The following is a 21582-nucleotide window of genomic DNA, read 5'->3' as shown; positions in this document are numbered from 1 at the left end:
TTATTAGATTTCCTCGCGTTCCTTAGCAGAACACGTAAACCTGTACACCTCTCGTTTGCTACATAATAGTCCTACGCAAGAAACCCCATAGAAAACAAGTTCTTTCCGCATCGTGAACTTTGATATTTTCTTTACTGACTTGAAAAACATATCGCTGTCATGCGCTGAAGAGCATACACACCTTATAAAGTCGGCGTAACGGAGTTTTACTGTACTTTGATAAAATGTTCGCTAGCTTGATTTTGACGAGATGCAAACAAGCAAGCTCCAGATTGTCTAAATACATACAAGTATGATCATGGTTCTCTTTCTTTTGTGATATGATTATCCATGATCTCTGTTCGTGTGATGTCTGGAATTAATGTTATACATACATACATACATACATACATACATACATACATACACACAAGTACATACATAATACATACATATATACACACACACATACATACATACATACATACATATCATGCATACATATGATACATACATACTGTTACGTTTTAGGCTCTTTAAAACAGTAACAAGAAAAGAAGAAAGACAACAAGCTTTGTAAAATTTAACAAATGATTTATTTCCCTAGAAAAACAAGTTAAAAATAAGACAGAAAAATTACGGGTTTACGAATCAAATCCAAAAATAATCCAAGAATTAAAAAATAGAAGACCTCGAAATAAAAGGTCCTAAATTAATCTGAGTTGGAGTCTTGATTAAAACTCCAAGATGGAGGACGATGGCGTATGGTGTGGTCAGTGTTGTCCTGATGTATCAACAGTTCCTTGTTGAACCACAGAAAATAATATTCCAGTTTTCAATTCTGAATAAAAATTTCAATAAATGTCTTTGTCCAAGAATTTTGTATGAGCACTTAAATATTTCCAGGAAAAAAGAGTAAATAATTCCATAAAATAGAATTTCAGCTCAAACTGGTCGCAACAAACAAAACACCTTTAAGTGTTAATGGTTTATAGCCCAGCTGACTAAATTCTCTATAGCAAAAAATTATACACTAATTTAAGACGCAAAACAGATTGCCGTATGAAGATCACGTGATCACTTTCTAGAGCAACGTAGAAACATTTTACATGCCTAACATCACGTACTCCCAGTATGGCCTCGACTAAAACCAATAATTTTTAATTTGGGAAAGAAAACAAAAGTTGCTTACTTAAACTCAGTGATTTCTGAATCAAGGTCAGGAACTGGGTCAGCATTTGATAAAAAGTTTCTATTGTTAAGTGTTTACGAAAAAACAATCAGGTCAAACTAATTTCTGGAAAATGTCAAATCCAGGAAAAAGTCAAATCCAGGAAAAAAAAATTACATTACAATAGATTGTAATGGAATATCAAAAAAAATTCAAACTAATAAACAAACAATCAAATTAAACCAAATATGAGAGACAGAGACAGAGATACAGAGTGAAGTAGATATATATGTCAAAAGGTAATGTTAAACTATTTGATAATGAAATATATTTCAAGGTTATCTCTCTAGTCTGAGAGCTAAAATAAACAGTATCAGCAAAAACTTCTTGTATAAGTTACTAAAATATGAGCATTGTTACGATGGGTTACACATTATATTTCATTGTTACGATGGGTTACACTTCATTGTTACGATGGGTTACACATTATATTTCATTGTTACAATGTGTTACACATTATATTTCATTGTTACGATGGGTTACACATTATATTTCATTGTTACAATGTGTTACACATTATATTTCAATGTTACGATGGGTAACACATTATATTTCATTGTTACGATGGGTTGCACATCATATGTCATTGTTACGATGGGTTGCACATCATATTTCATTGTTACGATGGGTAACACCTTATATTTAATTGTTACGATGGGTAACACATTATATTTCATTGTTAAGATGGGTTACACATCATATTTAATTGTTACGATGGGTAACACCTTATATTTAATTGTTACGATGGGTAACACATTATATTTCATTGTTAAGATGGGTTACACATCATATTTCATTGTTACGATGGGTTACACATTCTATTTCATTGTTAAGATGGGTTACACATCATATTTCATTGTTACAGCTGGAAGCCGTTTTATACAAAATAGTACAATCCTAAAAAAGTATAAGCTTCTCTACGTCGAATTACTCTCATTTTATATGGTACATTAAACTACATCCCTAACCTCAGGAATCCAGCTCTCTTAAGAATAAATGGACCTTAACAAGGTCTTTTGACTTGTTATAGCCACATTAGTGCTAAAATATGGTGGAAATTAGACGAGACATTAGTCACTTCTTGGAAAGAATGCTGACGTCGTGATCCCATCAGTTCGTAAGTTGCAAATTCTGCTCGTGCTAGAAAGCGCGCTTTCTCTCGGGGCCTCCCAAATACTAAATGCAATTGTGCATTTCACCACCTGATTGATTTGTACGTGTTTTCTCTGCCCAGTGAAGCATCCCTCTATTTTATGTCTGCCTATTTATTGCTTCACCTTCACTGCATACGAATATTTTACACATATTTTGTCTAACTTCAACATAGGACAAGTCTCTCTGTGCCACTTTAATTGCCTGCCCAGGGGTCTATAGTACATTCAGTTTATCTCAAAACTCAATCTTAATATAAATTCTGTCAAGTATTTGTACCGTGCTCGATCCTTTTAGGAATTCAGTCAAGATTTTTCTCCGTTATTACATGTTGTAAGTTCAGGCACGTAATTTATTTTGGCGTTTATTGCTATTAGCGTCCAAGTCACAGCAAATTCTACACTTCACTTCTCTGATTACATCGATATACGAGACTCTTCTCCCTCTCTATTTACAGGTGTGCTGCATACTTATCAAGATCAATTCCTTAGCTGTCAAGCTGTCTGAAAACAATTACTCCACCGTTATCAATTGTATGTGACGCAATTTAGGCTATACTTAACGTGTTCGCACACTGGTCTTAAGACTTATAGCCGACCGTCTGTGCCAGAAAACTAACCCAGGCGAACGAGATCGGGTACTAAAACTACAGCCACTGACGCTGTCTCGGTCGACAAGTTGATCTTATGTAAATTCCAAAGAGCGTAAAGCTTGCCCTTTTAGAAAGAAGATTCGACAATCCAAGTCATCACGAGCTTTTCGCAAAGCACCGGCTCTGACTTCGCCTCGCCGCTGACCATATAAGCGATATTCACGGCTCTATAATTGGGGCCAGTACAGAGTTGGTTCTGCGGCCCACCTGGATCAGTGGTGGATATACCGGCAACACAGACACATCACCATATTATATAGGATGATCTTTCTAGAGAGAGCCAGTGCCAGACATCGGTATCAATGACTAGTCAGCAAGGAAACATAACATCTCTGACACAGCCTCAACCTTCGCCTTCTATTTATATTTCCCGGGATAGTGATTTGTGTTCCTCGGATACCCAATCTCGGTTTTAATAATAATAATAATAATAATAATAATAATAATAATGAGGACTTTGTATAGCGCCTAATCTTTAGAAGCACTAAGCGCTTTACAACATTAGACAACACATATAAGATAAAAAACATATAATGATATGATTACAAAAACAAACACCATGAAATTAGAAAACATTAAAAAACATGCTGAGAATATTTAAGGTAGGAAACATTATTAGGTTCTTAAGTTTGTTCTTGCAGTCGAAATAAGTGAGTTTTGAGAGACCTCTAATAAACAGAAAGCATCTGACATTCGGAGCTGACCGTTTCATTCCCGACTCTGACGCAGATGAATTGTATGACCACCACCGAAATATGTTAAGCTTCTCACTTTATCAAGTATCTGAATACAGAAAAATATCGCGAACTAGCACCAGACATATCCATCACCGGTCCCAGTTTATTGCTCGTAATTAAGTTTATAATAAAGGTCCTGCATCAGTCGATCCATTAGTCACAAAAGACCAACCGTCTTTCACGCAACTATCACGCAACTATCTTATTCTGGTCTGGTCGGTGATACACAAGTGTTCATTAATTTACAGATTGTGAAAGGAGATGCATTCTCATCACGTCCACCTTCGAAAAAGATCACCACAATGCCATTGGCAGACTGTGACCACCCTCTTTCAATATTATTTATCATGGCTAGATAAAACAGCTCAGGAAAACGTTGCAAAATATGCAGACTTTACACGTGCCCAGCGCCTATGCGCCAGTCATCGTTTCCAAGGAAAGAACAGTGACATAGGAAAAAAAACCATACCCACCTAGGGTACACCAAACGGGGAAGACTCCAACACTTTGCACGGACTAGGAAAGAATTTGCACTGTCGAGCCCTGCCGACCCGTGGATTTTTAAATCATCTCGAATGGCTTCCAGATCATGTTCATTGCGTCTCTCGTATGGTTCACTTTGCTACAGATATCCTAAGTGACCCATTCAAATTCGACGCTTTACAGCAAGCAATAAGCAATCTTTCACCCAAAAAAATAGTCGTGGAGATTGTTCATAATGTACACGCACTACAAACTGTTCTTGATCTCCCAGTCCAATGACAAGATTCGTTGGGTCAAAGATCCAAGCTATCTCTTTTTACATAAGCACGCAAGAATGAAGATACAAAAACTGAGAATTATGCATTCAGCCTAGACCTGTAAGATGCATGCTTCCACATTCCCACCCATAACTCTTCTGTTACATTCCCGAGGTTTGCATTCAGGGATACGGTATACAAGTTTCGGATATTCCCTTTTGTCTAAATATCAGTTGCTGTGTCAAGAATTATGAGGTTCTGTCTCAGCAGACGACCCCGGTAGTTCAGTTGGAAGAGCGTCAGACTCATACTCGAAACTCCTCTGGTTTGATAGATGCTCATGCCAACCTTGGTCGGCTGCTTGGTGTATCATTTGGGAAGGCACTTAGCTCCCATCACTTCAGCATCATGTAACTAATAATGTGCTTAAAGTGCCGTTAAAACCAACAAAACAGAAATCTGTCTCAACATATCGGAAAACCTCATTTAGCACACGGCGGGTAACCCACTTCAGAATCCACTACCTAGAACTACGCTCTGCAGAGACTCCAGTAATGTAGTGTGGAATGCCAGCTTCTTGCCCTCTTTCTAGGAACTCGGTGGGGTTTATGTCTTCAAGATCGTTAACTATACCTTAGTGTTTAGAAGATGAAGACCATAACAAATCTCAGCAGCAGACTATCTGTGAGAGGTATTCTTATTCTCTATGCTAACTCGACGGTCGTCTATTAAATTGGAAGGCAGGGATAAGGTGTACGGTGATGTAGGTTCGAACCAAGCTCCAGACCTGTGCCGTATAGTATTGAGTTTCTCACAAAACCAAATAAAGGTTTGCCACATCCGGGACAGGCTCACTGTCCCTGCGAACGCACTATCCCGGAGAAATTAGCTAATTAAGTCAAATCTTCACATGCTGATGTCCACCACTCTCTATTCTATTTCCGAGGAGGTGAATCGCATGGATCCCGATACTCCTCTCTCTAGTCCCATATCCCTAAGCCCATACAGTTGACGATTTTTGGGAGAACTGGGACGGTCTATATAAATATGCGTTTTCTCCAAACCTTTCAAATCCCAAAGTCTTAGATAAAATGAAGGAACAGAACTAATGATCCACACATGAATGCTTCCTTCAAGTGGGAAAAATCATGGATAAAGGTTCTATTGAACTTAGCACAGGTGCTCGACGCGAGCTTGATGTTAAGAAGAAAAAAAAAACAATCATCTAAAGGAAAAAAATCATACAGAGTGACAAAAATACCTTAAATTACCCCGATGACCCGTTCTGACATAGGACCCTCCCTATCATAATATATAAGAGAGAAGGTACGGAACCTCCAAATACTTCGCTCCACCCATGACCCTCGATTTCCTTCTGCTATTTCCGTCTTTAAAGGCACGCGACCATACTATATGGCTTGTTTTACTTCTGAGATATTTTTCTATCCATCAAGCCATAATTGACTTTTCTGCGTTGTACCAAACTGAAGTTACGGGCTCCAAAACGTGCGATTTTCGCAAAGTTTTCCTTTATGGACACTTCCGTGCTCCTATGATAATAAGAATAACCTTTTGAGCGAATCATATTTCGGCGTTGACGTTAGTGCCGCCTATTTTGAAAATAGAGATGTATGTATACGATGTGTTGTGCAGTGAAGAAGACAATGTATAATACTTGCATGAAACAGGATTCCTAAAGTTGAATCGAGTTAATGGTAAGTAAAAAAAAAACTTACTTTTGCATCTACCGCTGTTCTGTAATTCAAGAAGGGATGCACCATAGAGTAGAAAACATTGTCCATATCGCTCTTGTCACCTGTTTTCAGATGAGCACGGAAGTGTCCACAAAGGAAAACTTCGCGAAAATCGCACGTTTCGGAGCCCGTAACTTCAGTTTGGTACAACACAGAAAAGTCAATGGCTTGATGGATAGAAAAATATCTCAGAAGTAAAACAAGCCATATAGTATGGTCGCGTGCCTTTAAAGACGGAAATAGCAGAGGGAAATCGAGGGTCATGGGTGGAGCGAAGTATTTGGAAGTTCCGTATCTTCTCTCTTATATATTATGATAGAGAGGGTCCTATGTCAGAACGGGTCATGGGGGTAATCTAAGGTAATTTTGACACTCTGTATGATTTTTTTCCTTTAGATTATTATTTTTTTCTTAACATCAAGCTCGCGTCGAGCACCTGTGGAACTTAGCAGATGAGATTTCCAGGAAAATAAATAATAGCCAATGAATGTTTTCCATCTAAACCTAGACCACACCTTGTCGATCGATCCGAACTAGCTGCATCTCCGCCATAATAGTTAATTGTTATTGCTCTTTTTGTCAATAGCAGCCTTCCGCTCGTGGAGAATCAGTTTAAAATCCTATCCTTCTTAGACATTTCATCTTAAGGGTGTCTACAAGACCCAGCAAGAGCATGAAGTGGTACCTAAAGCAAAATGAGCCTATTAAACGAGGGAGATCTCGCATGTTCTTAACACTGAATTAAGACACGATATTTCAGATTAGACTCTGTTACCCTGGACACGATCATTTTTCTACTCAGCTTATATAGGACTAACCCAAATCCATGCGCATGTTGGTTCATACAGTTAGGGCGGTCGAAGCATAACCTGAGTACAACAGCTCATAACTGACATACTCCAAGTTGAGCGATGGAGTTCAATGGCGACATTACCTAGCTCGAACTCAAACACTTTTCACTTGAAAGGTCTCAGTTTGAACTAATAGGATTTATAACAGCAACGCAACAGACTACGTTCTCTGTCTTTCGGCAGTTTTGTGATGCGAGGGTTACTGTACTTGCAATTGATCTAGCAGTGATATTTGTTACGATCTGTGTCCATACATAAACACCGTGCTAACTATAATCCGTATCTTCACATAGATTAGAAGACCGGAAACAGGGTCAGCTTTAGGTTAACAAGGTGTAACTGCATTCTCCTCTTATCTATTCTCATAATGCATTTTTATAAGGTGGCTTATTTAACCAACCCCCCAACCCCCCATGATTTGCAGTACGTTATGCTTTTTCGATAGCACGTATCCGATCATCATACATACACAATCGACCAATTCCTGGATGGACGTTTGTGATTTGGAGTCCATAGCTAGACTCAGACGGAGAGCACTCTCGTCTGGAATTTCCATGCGAAACAAATGACTTTTAAGTGCTACAGTAACTAAAACAAGCCAAAAGACGATGCTAGTGTCGTAATAGCTTGTGACGGCTGGATTTGGTGGATGTACTCCTAAAGAATAATGATTAGGTGAATATTGCCGAGGAAGCATATTTTACTCTAAGATTTAGTGTCTCGTTCTTCACGTACATGTCACGTCATAATTAAGTGCGCCCCCGCGCCACCGACTAACATTGATGATCAATCCGCTATCCAGCCTCAACTGTCAATAACTTTGTCATGTAATAGCCTTGGTCAGCTAGCCAAATATGTCTCGAAAAGAACAATCTTTCACCGTTGTCAGTTCAGTTCAAGCCGAGCCCTGCTCAAATATTGCCTTTGTATATATATATATATATATATATATATATATATATATATATATATATATATATATATATATATATATATATATATATATATATATATATATATATATATAATAACACAGACTCAGCCTCGAACAATTCTATATTGGGGAATAATGACATCGCCAATTGCCTTTTATATTCTGATTTTTCAATAACTAGAATTATTGAAGGATGTATCTGCCGATCGGTACAAGTGGTCATTCAAGGTAGAGGAAAATTAAGCAGTATTTAATAATTTAGCTGTAGTCCAGATATAGGTGTAGATAATACATGATCATGAGAAATATTGCGCTGGAATAATTAGGTGTTCAGGAATATTATTTTTAATAATTAAAAATATTGCATGATAATTTTTAATGAATGATAATTATTTTTTATCCGTTACTTGTACTTTTTAGTTTTTCCTTTATATCCATTTCATTATTGTTCCTGCTCTTTGTTTTGTTTTGCTTAATTGTTTGCTGAATACGTTGATCAATTTACGGAAGATAAAACTCTCCTGTGAATCAAGGGCAAAATCTAATATATCAAAGGATTTGTAATGATTAACGCCGACGACAGATTATTTATACTAATCTTCTAAATACCTGTTGATCCTCCTAATTTATAACTTAATTAATAGCAGTTGTCACATGAATTCGATTAATAACGATATTTTAAAATACATCACGTAGCATCAGCAGTCATCAGACCATTAGTAGCAGTTGAAGAAAAAAACAGATGAAGACAAGGCAATAGCAACATTTTTGTGCAAGCCTAAAAGATCACTTCAAGACTCCCGTCTAAAGTTCCTTGCTGATAATTAGGAGACGTACCATTTCGTACCTACTTAAGTTGATAATTAAATAAAAGATACATGACATCTAGGCACAAACACAACTTACCTTGCTTAAACATAAGTTTGACGGCTGATTAAAACATCGAATAATGTTCCACCGCTCAGACTGTTGTGGGAAAATGTGTCAGGTAAAAGTGGTAATGTGACCATGGTCTTACTGATGGATTTTTTTTTTCTTTCTTCTTCTCAATCTCAAATAGCAGTAAACAGATGAATGAGAACATGACAAGTATAATTATTATACGGTAAAAAAAGCTTCTCTGTATGTCACTTGATAACTGAATCTCGCTGTTGAATTACGTGAGACACTTGTAAATAACTTCGCGACAGCATAATTGGCGTGGGAATGTGTATGTAGCTACCACTGATAAAATAACTACACGACATTTTGCTGTATTAATAGCTTGATTTTTCTTCTATCAACAGCAGAATATTTTATCATTTCCTTATTTATTTTTATTGACTCATTTGCCAGGAGCAGTTTAGTCCTATATTATATTTCTGATTTGAATGATTCAGAGCCGTGTTGTGAGAAAGAAAAGAAAGAAAAACTAAATCGAAAAATAAATGATCAAGAATAAATACTGTCTCAAAATATTTACTTTTTGAATCTGTCCGAAATAATGGCATGAGAATATCCACTATTTTTATTTAGGATATTTTCAAAAGATTTCAGAAAATTTTCGGCGATGACTCTAAGCACTATATGTCGTTAGTCCTTTCAAGTTTCGTCATTGCACAATTTGTGCATCTGATCTTTGTGAATAACAGCCTGAGTGATGATTTTGCTATCAAACATACTTTTAGTTTGTGCATACTTTGTCGGTATATTTGTCTGCTTCTTTTCTTCTTTTTATCGACCGCTCTGGTGGCCTAGTAGTTAGAGCATCCGCCTCGGATGCGGCAGGTCGTGGGTTCGGTCCTAATGCCGAGTCATAATAAAGACTTACAAAAATGGTACTAAGAGCTGCCTCGATTGGCGCTCAGCATTAAGAAGTTAGTGTTAGGACTGGTCAGCCTGGTGTCAGGATAATGTGACTGGTTGTGACATCAAGCTACATGTCTGCGGCATGATGCCCCAGTGCTAGACATTATTGTAAACTGCCACACTGCAGACATAGTAGCGATACGACTGAAAAATTGTTAAAGCTGCGTTAAAAATCCAAATCATACACACACTTTTTATCAATCATGAAATAACCCCATTACAGTGGCGATAGCTTTATACCTCTCAAATAACAGCAATGCCCGTGTATTCCTGACGAGAAAAGTATTGATTCGTTTACCGTTGATATCTTCTAAGCGTGGAAATGACTACCCCATAGGTAAAACATAGTAACAATGATTAGTGGCAAGTTAGTCAGGTAAAGCCAGCAATCGCACTGCACTGCTATTTGAAGAAAAAAGCATGATTTAAATTTTCTTCAATGCAGTAATTTTGTTCATTCGTGTTCAAATCTTTTTGAATGCAGTTTTACTTGTTTCTATTCATTTTCCCATGTGAGTGTCTGATATAGACGACAGAGGAATAAAGTAATATAAATTAAAAATCAAAGGAAGTGCTTTGTGATTAGCAGCGTTGGATATGATCGGTATGCTCCTTCAACACAGATATTCTATCTTAAGTTGTGAGTTACAGAATTATGCGAGTACATGTAATTTATGTCTACATGTGTTCTTTTGTGTCTTGGTTAATCGCACATCACATGTGTGCTTGCTTTGGAAATGGTCTACTATAACGATAATTCATATGAAGTAATTAAGAAGAAATCAGCGTTACAGTTTGTTGTTGAAGCTGCTTATTTGCGGTCAAATGTTCTTTCAAGCAGTGTCAATCATACTTTAGATATATCTACTAAACGCAAAGCCGATCCATTTATTTATGACACATTTTATAATGTTCCTTTATTGTCATTTCAGATATAATCTGGATCAAAAGAAAAGTCATGAAGAGCTGCAAACTGATTTTGGTGGAAATTAGAAAAAAAGTGTCTCAAAACTGAAATGAGAATTACCCAGAAAGTGATTGAACTGGTAATGATGAGGGCCGTCTTTGCCAGTATAGTTGCTGAGTACCTTCGTGTATAAATTCTTAGCTACGGAAATGGTGCAGTTAGTGAAAAAAACGACGAGGTTAACCTCTCTTTGGTCAATTTTCTACTGTCTTATTGTTCTTGGACTTCACTGCTATATTACTTATGTGTTTATTACCAGGTACAGAGGATATGATTCGCAGTCTGTATTGGGGGACGAAGGAAATTTACCGTCCGTTTTGAAAACCTCGCTAGCTCTCGTGATTCTTTCCTTGTTCTGTCTGCCGTTATTTGTGATAGCTTCGGTGGTTAGAGTGGGAAATACTGCAAATGATGGAGTGAAATTGGGGAGGGATCATGCACTTGAAACCAATGTCAATACTATTGGATCAAAAATAAAGTGTCATTTTCTCAGACGTATATGGCAGCAATTTCTTCCATTTTCTCAGCTACTGCACTTGTGCGCGGCAATTTTAGTATTGCTACCTGAAACGATGCTCACAGCAGCAGAAGTAGAACATGGATTAAAATCTACAGGTAAAACAAACATCCTGCTACCCACCCCCACCCCCAACCACTTTTGCCTTCTTCTCTTTCACCCCCTCAATACAATGTACCGTTCATTTTCGCCATTTTACAGCACCTATGAACAATACCATCTTACTGTTGTCCTCACTTGGTTTGCACTTTTTATGTAAGTATAATGGGTTAGAAATGCTCTCTATGATACGGATACTTCTGACTTAATTTTGGCCCGGAAACACTGACATGCAAACTCTGGCTACACCAAAGGAGTATCATTGCAAGGTAAATATTTCATTGAAGGTCGATATATATAATTAATGTCCCTAGATTGTGCAAGTTTTCTATGTGATCAAACTTAGATAACTGCACGATTATAACTCGAGGAACTAACTCTAACTACACATCCAGATTCCTCCCTCAAATTATTTTTTTTTCTAGATGAGAGAAAAGAGTAATTACAAGTTACTGTGGCATATTGCACATAACCGATACACACTGAAAATGCATGACATTCTAAAGAAGCAAAGACGAAAAGGTATACGTGATCAGTGTATTATTATATTATTATTAGTAGTAGTAGTAGTAGCAGTAGTATTAGTAGAGTATTAGTTGTTGTTGTAGTTCATTTCTCGAGCTTACTTCAAAGTGGTTCCTGTCAGGTTTAAGATAGACATTGGAGGGAATTATTTATTCCGTGCTTAATGTACACATTTTTCACTCTGTTAAAAATAATTGACAAGACAATTTCCTTTCTCATCCGGGAAATAATTGTCCCTTTTCACTTGGTTTGTTTGATAAATGCAATGTTTGAATACACTTTGGATCTTTCATTAATATAATATTGATGATTGAAAAAAAAAAATTACAGTGGCGTGTTAGCTTTCTAATTGACATCGCTACATGTACGCTTGAATTGTCTTCGTGTTAATATGGCGACGTTATGTTCGTGTGGCCCTTTTCAGGTAATTTGATAGCTGAACCCATTGAATAATGTTGGATGGATTCCATATGCATACTGTTCAGTTAGTAATCGGGGTGGCAAATGGCTGGTCGGGATCAACATAGCATGAATCTAATTCGTATGAAGGTTTGCATGTTTATGTTTCAAGACAGTTTCATTTATAAGCGCAGGAGTCTTAGGGTCATTGCAGTTCAATGCTTTTAAGGTCGCTTGTTTGAAATGGCTTGCTTTTATGACCTCATCTGAGACACCATTTCTTAAATGCGATATGATAGGGCTCAATATTGGTCCTCATATATGGAAGTGTCAATGGAAATTTGATAAAGTTGACTTTAATTTGAATGATTCGAGATTGGCAAGATAACGATTTCACTTTTTTTTTTTGCCATAATGTCATCCGCACAACCCTTGTACGCCAGTTAAACACCGTTGTACATCAATTAAACACATGTAATTTGTTTTGGGTGGCGATCAGCCAAATGCAAATTAGAGAGTATCACACCTGCCATATTTCCCCTCAGCAGAGGGCGCTGGTTTTGGGTAGAATAGGTCAGGACATGTAAGAATGCACAGTTATATTTGTTGTTTGCCCTACAATCAAATAACTTTTCAAATCGGTAAAATGTGATTTGAGTCGTACTTTGTATGGGTGATACGCATAATGTTGATATATCAAACCAACAATTTTTGTCGATCATAATACACCAGAAACCCGAGATCAAAAGCATAAAATTTCATATGGCATATGTACATATAGACACGGTTTGTGTATAGGTCTTGTGAAAGGGTAAACCCGAACTGCAACGTGACATCGTAATTACCTTGATGTTTTACTAGTACGATAAAGACGATAAACTAATATATATATATATATATATATATATATATATATATATATATATATATATATATATATATATATATATATATATATATATATATATATATATATATATATATATATATATATATATATATATATATATATATATATATATATATATATATATATATATATTTTAGTAAAAAATTTATATATATATATATTGCTTGAAGACCTCATTGACACCAAAGTGTGAAGTAGAAACACCCTTAACACGACCCGTTCAGTCAGTCCAAATAGATTTTAAAAACAGACATGATAAAAGGGTATCAATTGACCACGAGACTTTTGTCGCAACGCTATATGATACATGACAATGACTAGATATCGTTGTCTTCATTTGATTACGATAACTTTATGGGAAAGAGAAATAAAAATATGTAACTTTTTGAAAATTAAAGCATGGGCAATATGTGCAAAACGTTTCATTAAGTCAGTCACTGTTCAATCTTTGGGACAAATAAACATGTACAAAATTCCTGGTGAGACTATATTTGATGCCATGTTTCATATTACTAAAATAGCATTAAATATCAGCCTTCTGGCCCTGTAGTCAAGGTTAGCATGACATATATGGACGTTATTGCTAAATTCAGTTCTAACAAGACGCATGTGAGAATAAGTACAAAGCATTAATGGTGGTCGATCACGGCGATCTCTCGAGCTCCTAAGCATACTCCAAGTGTCAATCAGATTCAATTATTGTCACTTCTCTGTCTTAATGTTCTTCTAATATGAATGATAGTTATTTAATACACATATTTGTCGACCTTGAGTAGTCATTAATGACAGCTCATAAATACACCATAAATAAATAAGGTAGGGATGATATGCCGCTGAGTTCAATCATAAATGTTACTTTTGACATCATAAATACTTTATTAAAAATAAATTATATATTAAATTGATGTACAGAAATATTAATAAACATTATCGATATGGGTTATATGTTACACTAAACATGTAATTCGCTTCGATAAAGGTATTTGTACTGGTTTCTTTTAAAAATAACATACAGAATTCCATTGGCTAGAACGTACATGATGCCATTGCTTATAATGCACAGCACGCCTTTGCTTAGAACGCATGAATACCGTTGCTTAGAACGCACAGCACGCCTTTACTTAGAACGCACGAATGCCATTTGTTAGAACGCATAGAACGCCTTACCTCAGAATGCGCAGAACGCATTTGCTTAGAACGCACATAACGCAATTGCTTGCAACCCACATAATGCCTTTGCTTAGACTGCACAGTACGGATTTGCTTACAACGCACAGAACGCCATTGCTTACAACGCACGAACGCCTTTACTAAGAATGCGCAGTACACACAGAAAGCATTTTCGTAGAACACACGAACGCATTTGCTATGAACTCAGAGAACAAAGTTACTTTTAATGCGCTGAACGCCTTTGCTCAGAATGCGCAGAAGCCTTTGCTTAGTACGCACAAAACACAATTGCTTAAGACGCACATAAAGACTTTGCTTAGAATACACAGTACTCCTTTACTTAGAATGCACAAAACTAAGAAGCGTATCAAATCATGTATATTATCATGTATTTTTCCTTTGCTGGATTTCACGTTCGTAGTATCTAATAGTGTGGAATAAACATGATGCCATCTTGGTAGATACCTTTTTAGTAACTGTGTTCTTCTGTTGGATTTTCTTTTCAAGTTAAAACTGGACTCATTAATTCAAAGCATATTTAATAGACATTTTATTTCGATACAGCTACAACACGTATCGACTTTGTATTTTCATATTCGGTTTAGCTAGTTTGAGCAAATAAGTTATTCTCTTCTCAATGCGTCATCGTGGAGAATGGAATTATTTCAATTATGGTAATCCAACCCATGTTCCCCTAAACGAGCATATTTGGTATGAACGAAACTTGTTTATACAAACTCGAATTTTTAAAAACCTTTTTCATTCCCCAATGAACGCAGGTGGCAGGCTTCAACTGTATTTATTTACGATGTGTTTTGACACATTGCATAATTTAAGAAAACGTTACATATAATGCACTTTGTAAATGGACAAGCAAATAGTCAGACTACATTATCTGTTATCATATTTTTTTGGTGCACATAACTCTGTATACTTTCTATTGATGTACGCAATGCGATTCTATTCGCCGGAAATTAACTCAGTTACCTCTCATTAAAATGTGCTGAGATAAGTTAAGAAAAACTAATATGCTAGTTGTGGACATTTGGTATAATTCAGACACATTAATCGGAATTCACCTTTGGGTCAAAAGTTTTCCATATTCCAGAGAAATTTAGATGGACGAGTTTATATTAGATTTATTTACCGGTCAGGACTCTTTAAAGGAGTTTTGCATATTTTCTCCCAATAGTATGTGTTCAAAATCGGTATCTGCAAGCGGGGAAAAATTAACAGTGTACGTGTTCTTTACATACAGATTGCAAGCAAAGCTATTTTATAAGCTATATGCATCATATCTTGCTAGGGAATTATGTGCAAACGCATTTTAGAAAAACGTCTTCCGAAGTTAATAGGAGCGTGCGCTGAATGTTAAACTCTGTGTAATATATTGTCAAACAATCACAAGGTTTCAGCATTCTTATCATTCCTGATGCCATGTCAGGTTCTGACGTTCCAAGTCAGGTTCATATTTTCTGTGGGGAATTATAATCTGTATGGCTTTGTTACAACTTGATGGTCTTAAACCAAGTAACATAAAAGAGCAAAAATCATCAAGTTTTGTAAAATTCAGCAAATAATTTAGTTCCATAGAATACAAAGTGAAAATTTTAAAAAGATCTTACAGTAATTGAAATAAATCCCAAATGCTTCTAAAAGTTTTATAACAAGTCCAAATGTATAAGTTCCAATATGAACTTCAGTAGAATTCCACACAAGTTCTAATGTTGAATGTGCTGATGTGCCTGTGGTCTGGAATATGCTAACGTGCCAGTGGCATGAAGTACTGCGATGTGCTAAGAATATTTTGAAATATCACAGTAGTAGAATTCCAAAATGTTCTTCGCTGAATGCACTAATATTCCAGATTTGTGTTTCTGTCCAAGAATATTATTGAGTATTTCGTAATTCCAGTAAATAATAATTTGAATAAGCAATACCATCCAAATATAAACCTGAACACAACAATTAGACTGATTCTGCTTCAAAATGTTAAGGCAAGAATGATTATTTTCTCAAGTAAACAACATTATATGAAAGGCTAGGACACACAAATAGAACCAGAATGAGGGTCAAAAGTTGATTTATTTTAGAATATTCTACGTTGCCAACAATATAAGGTCTTTTGTTAAAATGAAGAACTTGGCCTAACATTAAGTACACCAGATTTTTCCATTGGGGAATTCCAATGTACTAGGCTCAGATTAAGATAAACATGTTTACCTGTATTGATAATGATCGTGATATTTAATATATACTCACATAAAAAATATTAGCTTTGTATTATGTTGTTTCCAGAATTAATGCCCCTAGTCAGGTGCACAGTCTATGTGATTGTGGACAAACACAATTACAAAATACAATTCTACATAACATATAATCATGAAGAATAAAGGCAGTAAATAATACAGATTAAATATACATAAACATTGCAAACCTAAATCCAGTCAAACCTCTCTTTTATTAAGATGAATAAGGTACTTTCTTATCCTTGTTTCTGTCTGTATGTTTTACTGTCTATCAACGGCAAGAGTGGTGAAAACCTTTATTTGTATTGGAAAAGAAAAAGTTCCACTTCATGAAAAAAGTACTAAATCATTTTACCTTGAACGTATATATTATTATTATTTGCAATGGAATGTTGGGTAAATTATTTTTTAGCACGTTTTAAAGTCGAGATTTGAAAGGGATATAGAAGGTTCAATCATTGTATGATGTTCAAAGCTTTCACAAATTAACAACAGACACTTTCAGCAGACACTTTTCTTTTATTCTAGATATTATTGTACATTTACACCTGGTTAATTTAATAAATTCATTATTGGATCATCTTCTTGGACGCTTTATTAATATCATATTTATGTATTTGTTCAAGCATCACCCTCGTTGATATTGTTTCTGATTGACATAGCTGAATAACCTTTGAATTAGCGCCATTACCGGTTGACAATAGGAGAAGGTGGCAGTTTTCAAACAATTTGATGGTGTACATCCATATGCTTTTGACCCGTCTATGTGGATAATTATTGCTTTGTATGGAGACTGGATGACATATCGTGAATCTTTCTGGGCAAAGCCGTTCAATGTATCGCTGATGCTTTTCTGACCCAGGCCGGTCCATTCGAGGGAATCATGCTCTGGGCTGTTTTTTATTTGCTTAGGTCTGATTGTTTGCGGCTCTTCCGGTGCCGCGAGTCTTTGTTAGATAAGAACGAACTCCGGGCTTTTGTATTGAAATATTAAAATGTCAATAGAAATGTCCATTAGTAATTCACATACTTTTAGAGGTTCAGTTGTTGACAATATAATGGTTTTATTTATTTTCGATAACAGCTTTTACATGTCCTGTGTAAGTCTATTAAATACTTTGAGCTCGGAGAGGGTGGGTTTCTATCAAATGATAACTGATAATGAGTAACAAATCAAAGGTAGTTTCAAACAGTTATGTTCAACGGCCCGCAGTTTGATATTTCGAAGAGTTTCAATGACCTACGTCTGTCTATTCAAATAATCAGGCAAAGGCCAAAGGGCAAGGCGAACGAGACAACCGCCTTGGGCCCGCGCTTTCAGGAAATCAACTCCGCAATGCAATTTTGTTGCTATAGGCCCGTTCATCGCTTATGCAGCCTTGGGCCCCGCATGCTGCATTGAGCCCCGCGCATCCTAGGGCTGAGCCTGCATATAACCGCTGGTCAACATTTTTGTTTGCACTGGTTGATTTGTACCTGTAAGATCATGTAATGCGGATTTCTTTTGCGAGATATTAAAGAAGTTCGTATTTAAAGACGAAATAACGAATCAAATGAAACCACGTCTAGTTTACGTAAATTTGAATACCAAACGGTTCAAACGATGGTGGCTTCAAGTAAATTTGAACACCGAACGGTTCAAACGACGGTGGCTTCGTTTATTTTGCTAATGATTTCGTTATGTCTTGCGTATATCAATGAAAAGTATATAGAGTTATGTACACCAAAAAATGATAACAGATAGTGTAGTCTTACTATTTGCTTGTCCATTTACAAAGTGCAAGTTTGTCTATGCAAGGAAAAAGGAAAAGAGGAAAGAATAAGTGCGTGATTTTGTTTGTCGTATCTTCAGAAAGACGAAGTCTTTCAATATCATCAGTACTTGATTAACTTGTTATGAAAGTCAGAAGACTGATGCGAGTATGGCCACAAAGAAAGTTAGGCCTTGTAACTTATTTTAATTTAACATCAGCTCTTACTGTTATAAAGTTTAGAGGGAAATAACATTTTGTTTAAGATAGACAATTCTAGTGCAACTGGTCGGTTTTGTTTTCTTGTAAAAAGGTTGAAGCTGCTCTCTCTCTCTCTCTCTCTCTCTCTCTCTCTCAGTCAGTTCATCAATCGATGATTGCAACTAATCAGAGAGAAGCCATTCAAAAATTATATTTTATATACGTGTAACAAGTTTCACATTTTGGAAAATGTATAACAAGACGAAAAGCATGTCTTTGACGTATTGTGTGCATTGTGAGTTGCGGTTTTGATTGGCTAGGGATTTTGTTTCCTTTTTTGGTGGTGTTTATTCACAATAACTACAAACACATATCCGCACTTAATAAAACGATCAGTCTATTAACTATTTTGTTAAAAATAATAGCTTTTGTTTCATCAGAATTTACAAATATATTCCATTGTATACAGTATGCATGTAACGTGTATAAGGATGCTTATAGATCACACTGGTCAACAGTGAAATCATTACTGACTTGAAAAGGCCCTAATCTGTAGTATTTTGGTGTGCCGAACACGAATATAACCGTGAAAAATTTGTATTGGCTCTCGTTTTGAAGATATTCATATACCTCATTTTCTATGTTTCACTGTGTAAATTTCTCCAGTAGGACTGCAGCAACATCCGGAATAATGATGTAACATTGCATAATACCATCATGCTCACATCATCCACAGTTGATTGCATCATTTTCTGATGCAATGCAATACTAATGCCATGCGGCTGCTGAAGTAAGTTGACGTCAGCAGTGTACTATACATGTGTAGGCCTATTATACTAATGCCAGGCGGCTGCTGAAGCTGACGTAAGCAGTGTACTATATAAAGCCCAATCAGATAGGTTCAGCATTTAAAATATTTTAGACGTTGTGCGAGACAGTTCAAGCTACTGTTACATAAAACTTATTATTTTATCCATTTACGTACAATAAAGAACAGTAATGCCTCGAAAGTGTGTTAATACCGCGGACAATTTTTGCTATATTTGTGGGGAAGTGACATTTGCCAACCAGAAGAAAAGTATCAATTCTCAAGTGAAGAAGGCATATCATCTTTACTTCGGATGCAAGGTTGGTGACCAAGACAAGCCTTGGGCTCCGCATATATGCTGTGCTACATGTACAACACAGCTTTCACAGTGGTTGAATTGCAAAATGTCATCAATGCCGTTTGCAGTCCCAATGGTGTGGAGAGAGCCAAGCAACCACCTAAATGACTGTTACTTCTGCTTGGTTCCTCCTCTTTCCGGCGGAATAACGAAGCGAAAGAAGTCGAGAATAGTCTACCCAAACATTCCGTCTGCATTGAGACCAGTTCCACATGGTGAGGGACTTCCTATTCCAGAACCTCCAGTAGAATATTCTCTTGATTCATCTGACGAAGACAAAGGTGAGTCGACCTGTTCTTCTCCTGGTCCATCAGCATGCAGTGATCCAGATTTTCACTGTGGTGCATCATCAACCCCACACAGAATAACACAGGAAGAACTAAATGACCTGATTCGTGATTTGGACTTATCAAAGAACAAGGCAGAATTGCTAGGATCAAGACTCCAACAATGGAATCTTCTAGAAGAAGATGTCACAATTACTGCATATCGAAAGCGCCACCAGCAATTGGAGCCTTTCTTCAGAAAGGAAAGTAATCTGATATTCTGTTCCGATATTGAGGGCCTCATGAATGCTTTAAAAATCACTCATGACCCACAAGAATGGAGACTATTTGTGGACTCTTCGAAACTGAGTCTCAAGGCTGTGCTTTTGCACAATGGAAACATTCTTCCATCTATTCCAGTAGCGTATGCTGTCCACATGAAAGAGACATACGATAACTTAAGGCAGCTACTGAATTCCATTGAGTATAACAAGTACAGCTGGCACCTCTGTGGTGATTTGAAGGTAGTTGCCCTTTTAATGGGACTGCAGCAAGGATATACAAAATACATGTGTTTCTTATGCGAGTGGGATAGCCAAGCAAGGGAAATGCACTACATGAGGAAGGAATGGACTCTCAGGCAGAATGTAGCCATTGGAGAGAAGAATATCCAACACCCAGCTCTGGTTGAGGCTCAGAAAATCTTGCTACCACCCCTTCACATCAAACTAGGTTTGATGAAGAACTTCGTGAAAGCCATTGACCGGACTTTGCCAGCATTCCGATACCTGCATGAAAAATTCCCTCGACTCAGCGAAGCAAAGATTAAAGAGGGAGTTTTTGTGGGTCCTCAGATTCTAGAGCTTTTCAAAGATGACCGGTTCAACAACTTGCTGGAAGGTGACGCGAAACAAGCATGGAATGCTTTTCGCCTAGTTTCTACAAACTTCCTCGGAAATGTTAGGGCAGAAAACTATAAGGAACTAGTAGAAGACATGTTGATGAAGTATAAGAAACTTGGCTGCAATATGTCTCTAAAGATTCACTTCCTTCATTCCCATTTGGATTTCTTTCCTAGCAACTGTGGTATTGTTAGTGATGAACACGGCGAACGTTTTCATCAAGATATCGCAACAATGGAACAAAGATACCAGGGAAAATGGTCCACTACAATGCTGGCTGACTACTGCTGGACACTCCTCAGAGATGCTCCCGAACAGCTGTACAAGAGACAGGCGAAGAAATCTAAGACGTAGTCAATGACTTGATTTTTTATAGGTAGGCTATTACAGTTGACCTTTTACTATTGGAATGCATTTCGTTATGTAAACATTAATTTCTTGCAGATTACAAAAAAACTAGAGCCAATTTTGCAATTTGACTGTCATATTCGTGTTCAGCACATAAAAATTGATAAGAATTGACTAATTTTATTTCAGTAACATGACTTTTGTAAAAATTTGTTGTCCAGTGTCATCAGCTGT

General features: G+C 36.6%; 1 protein-coding gene across 2 annotated transcripts in view; it reads left to right on the top strand.

Annotated features, from left to right (window-relative positions):
- The window catches only part of LOC149795392 (uncharacterized), a 54093-nt gene that overhangs the window by 6347 nt on the left and 26164 nt on the right, over positions 1 to 21582 (top strand). For both annotated transcript variants that reach the window (XM_089965177.1, XM_089965176.1), the window contains exon 2: positions 10811 to 11460. In XM_089965177.1, the coding sequence (XP_089821303.1) occupies positions 10995 to 11460 (466 nt within the window). In that variant the 5' untranslated portion in view covers positions 10811 to 10994. The remainder of the gene's footprint in view (positions 1 to 10810; positions 11461 to 21582) is intronic.

The sequence above is a fragment of the Sinohyriopsis cumingii genome, chromosome 7 (assembly GCF_028554795.1).
Source record: "Sinohyriopsis cumingii isolate HCF-2022 chromosome 7, ASM2855479v2, whole genome shotgun sequence".
Taxonomy (NCBI): Eukaryota; Metazoa; Mollusca; class Bivalvia; order Unionida; family Unionidae; genus Sinohyriopsis; species Sinohyriopsis cumingii.
This window is presented reverse-complemented; position numbering and strand designations above follow the sequence as displayed.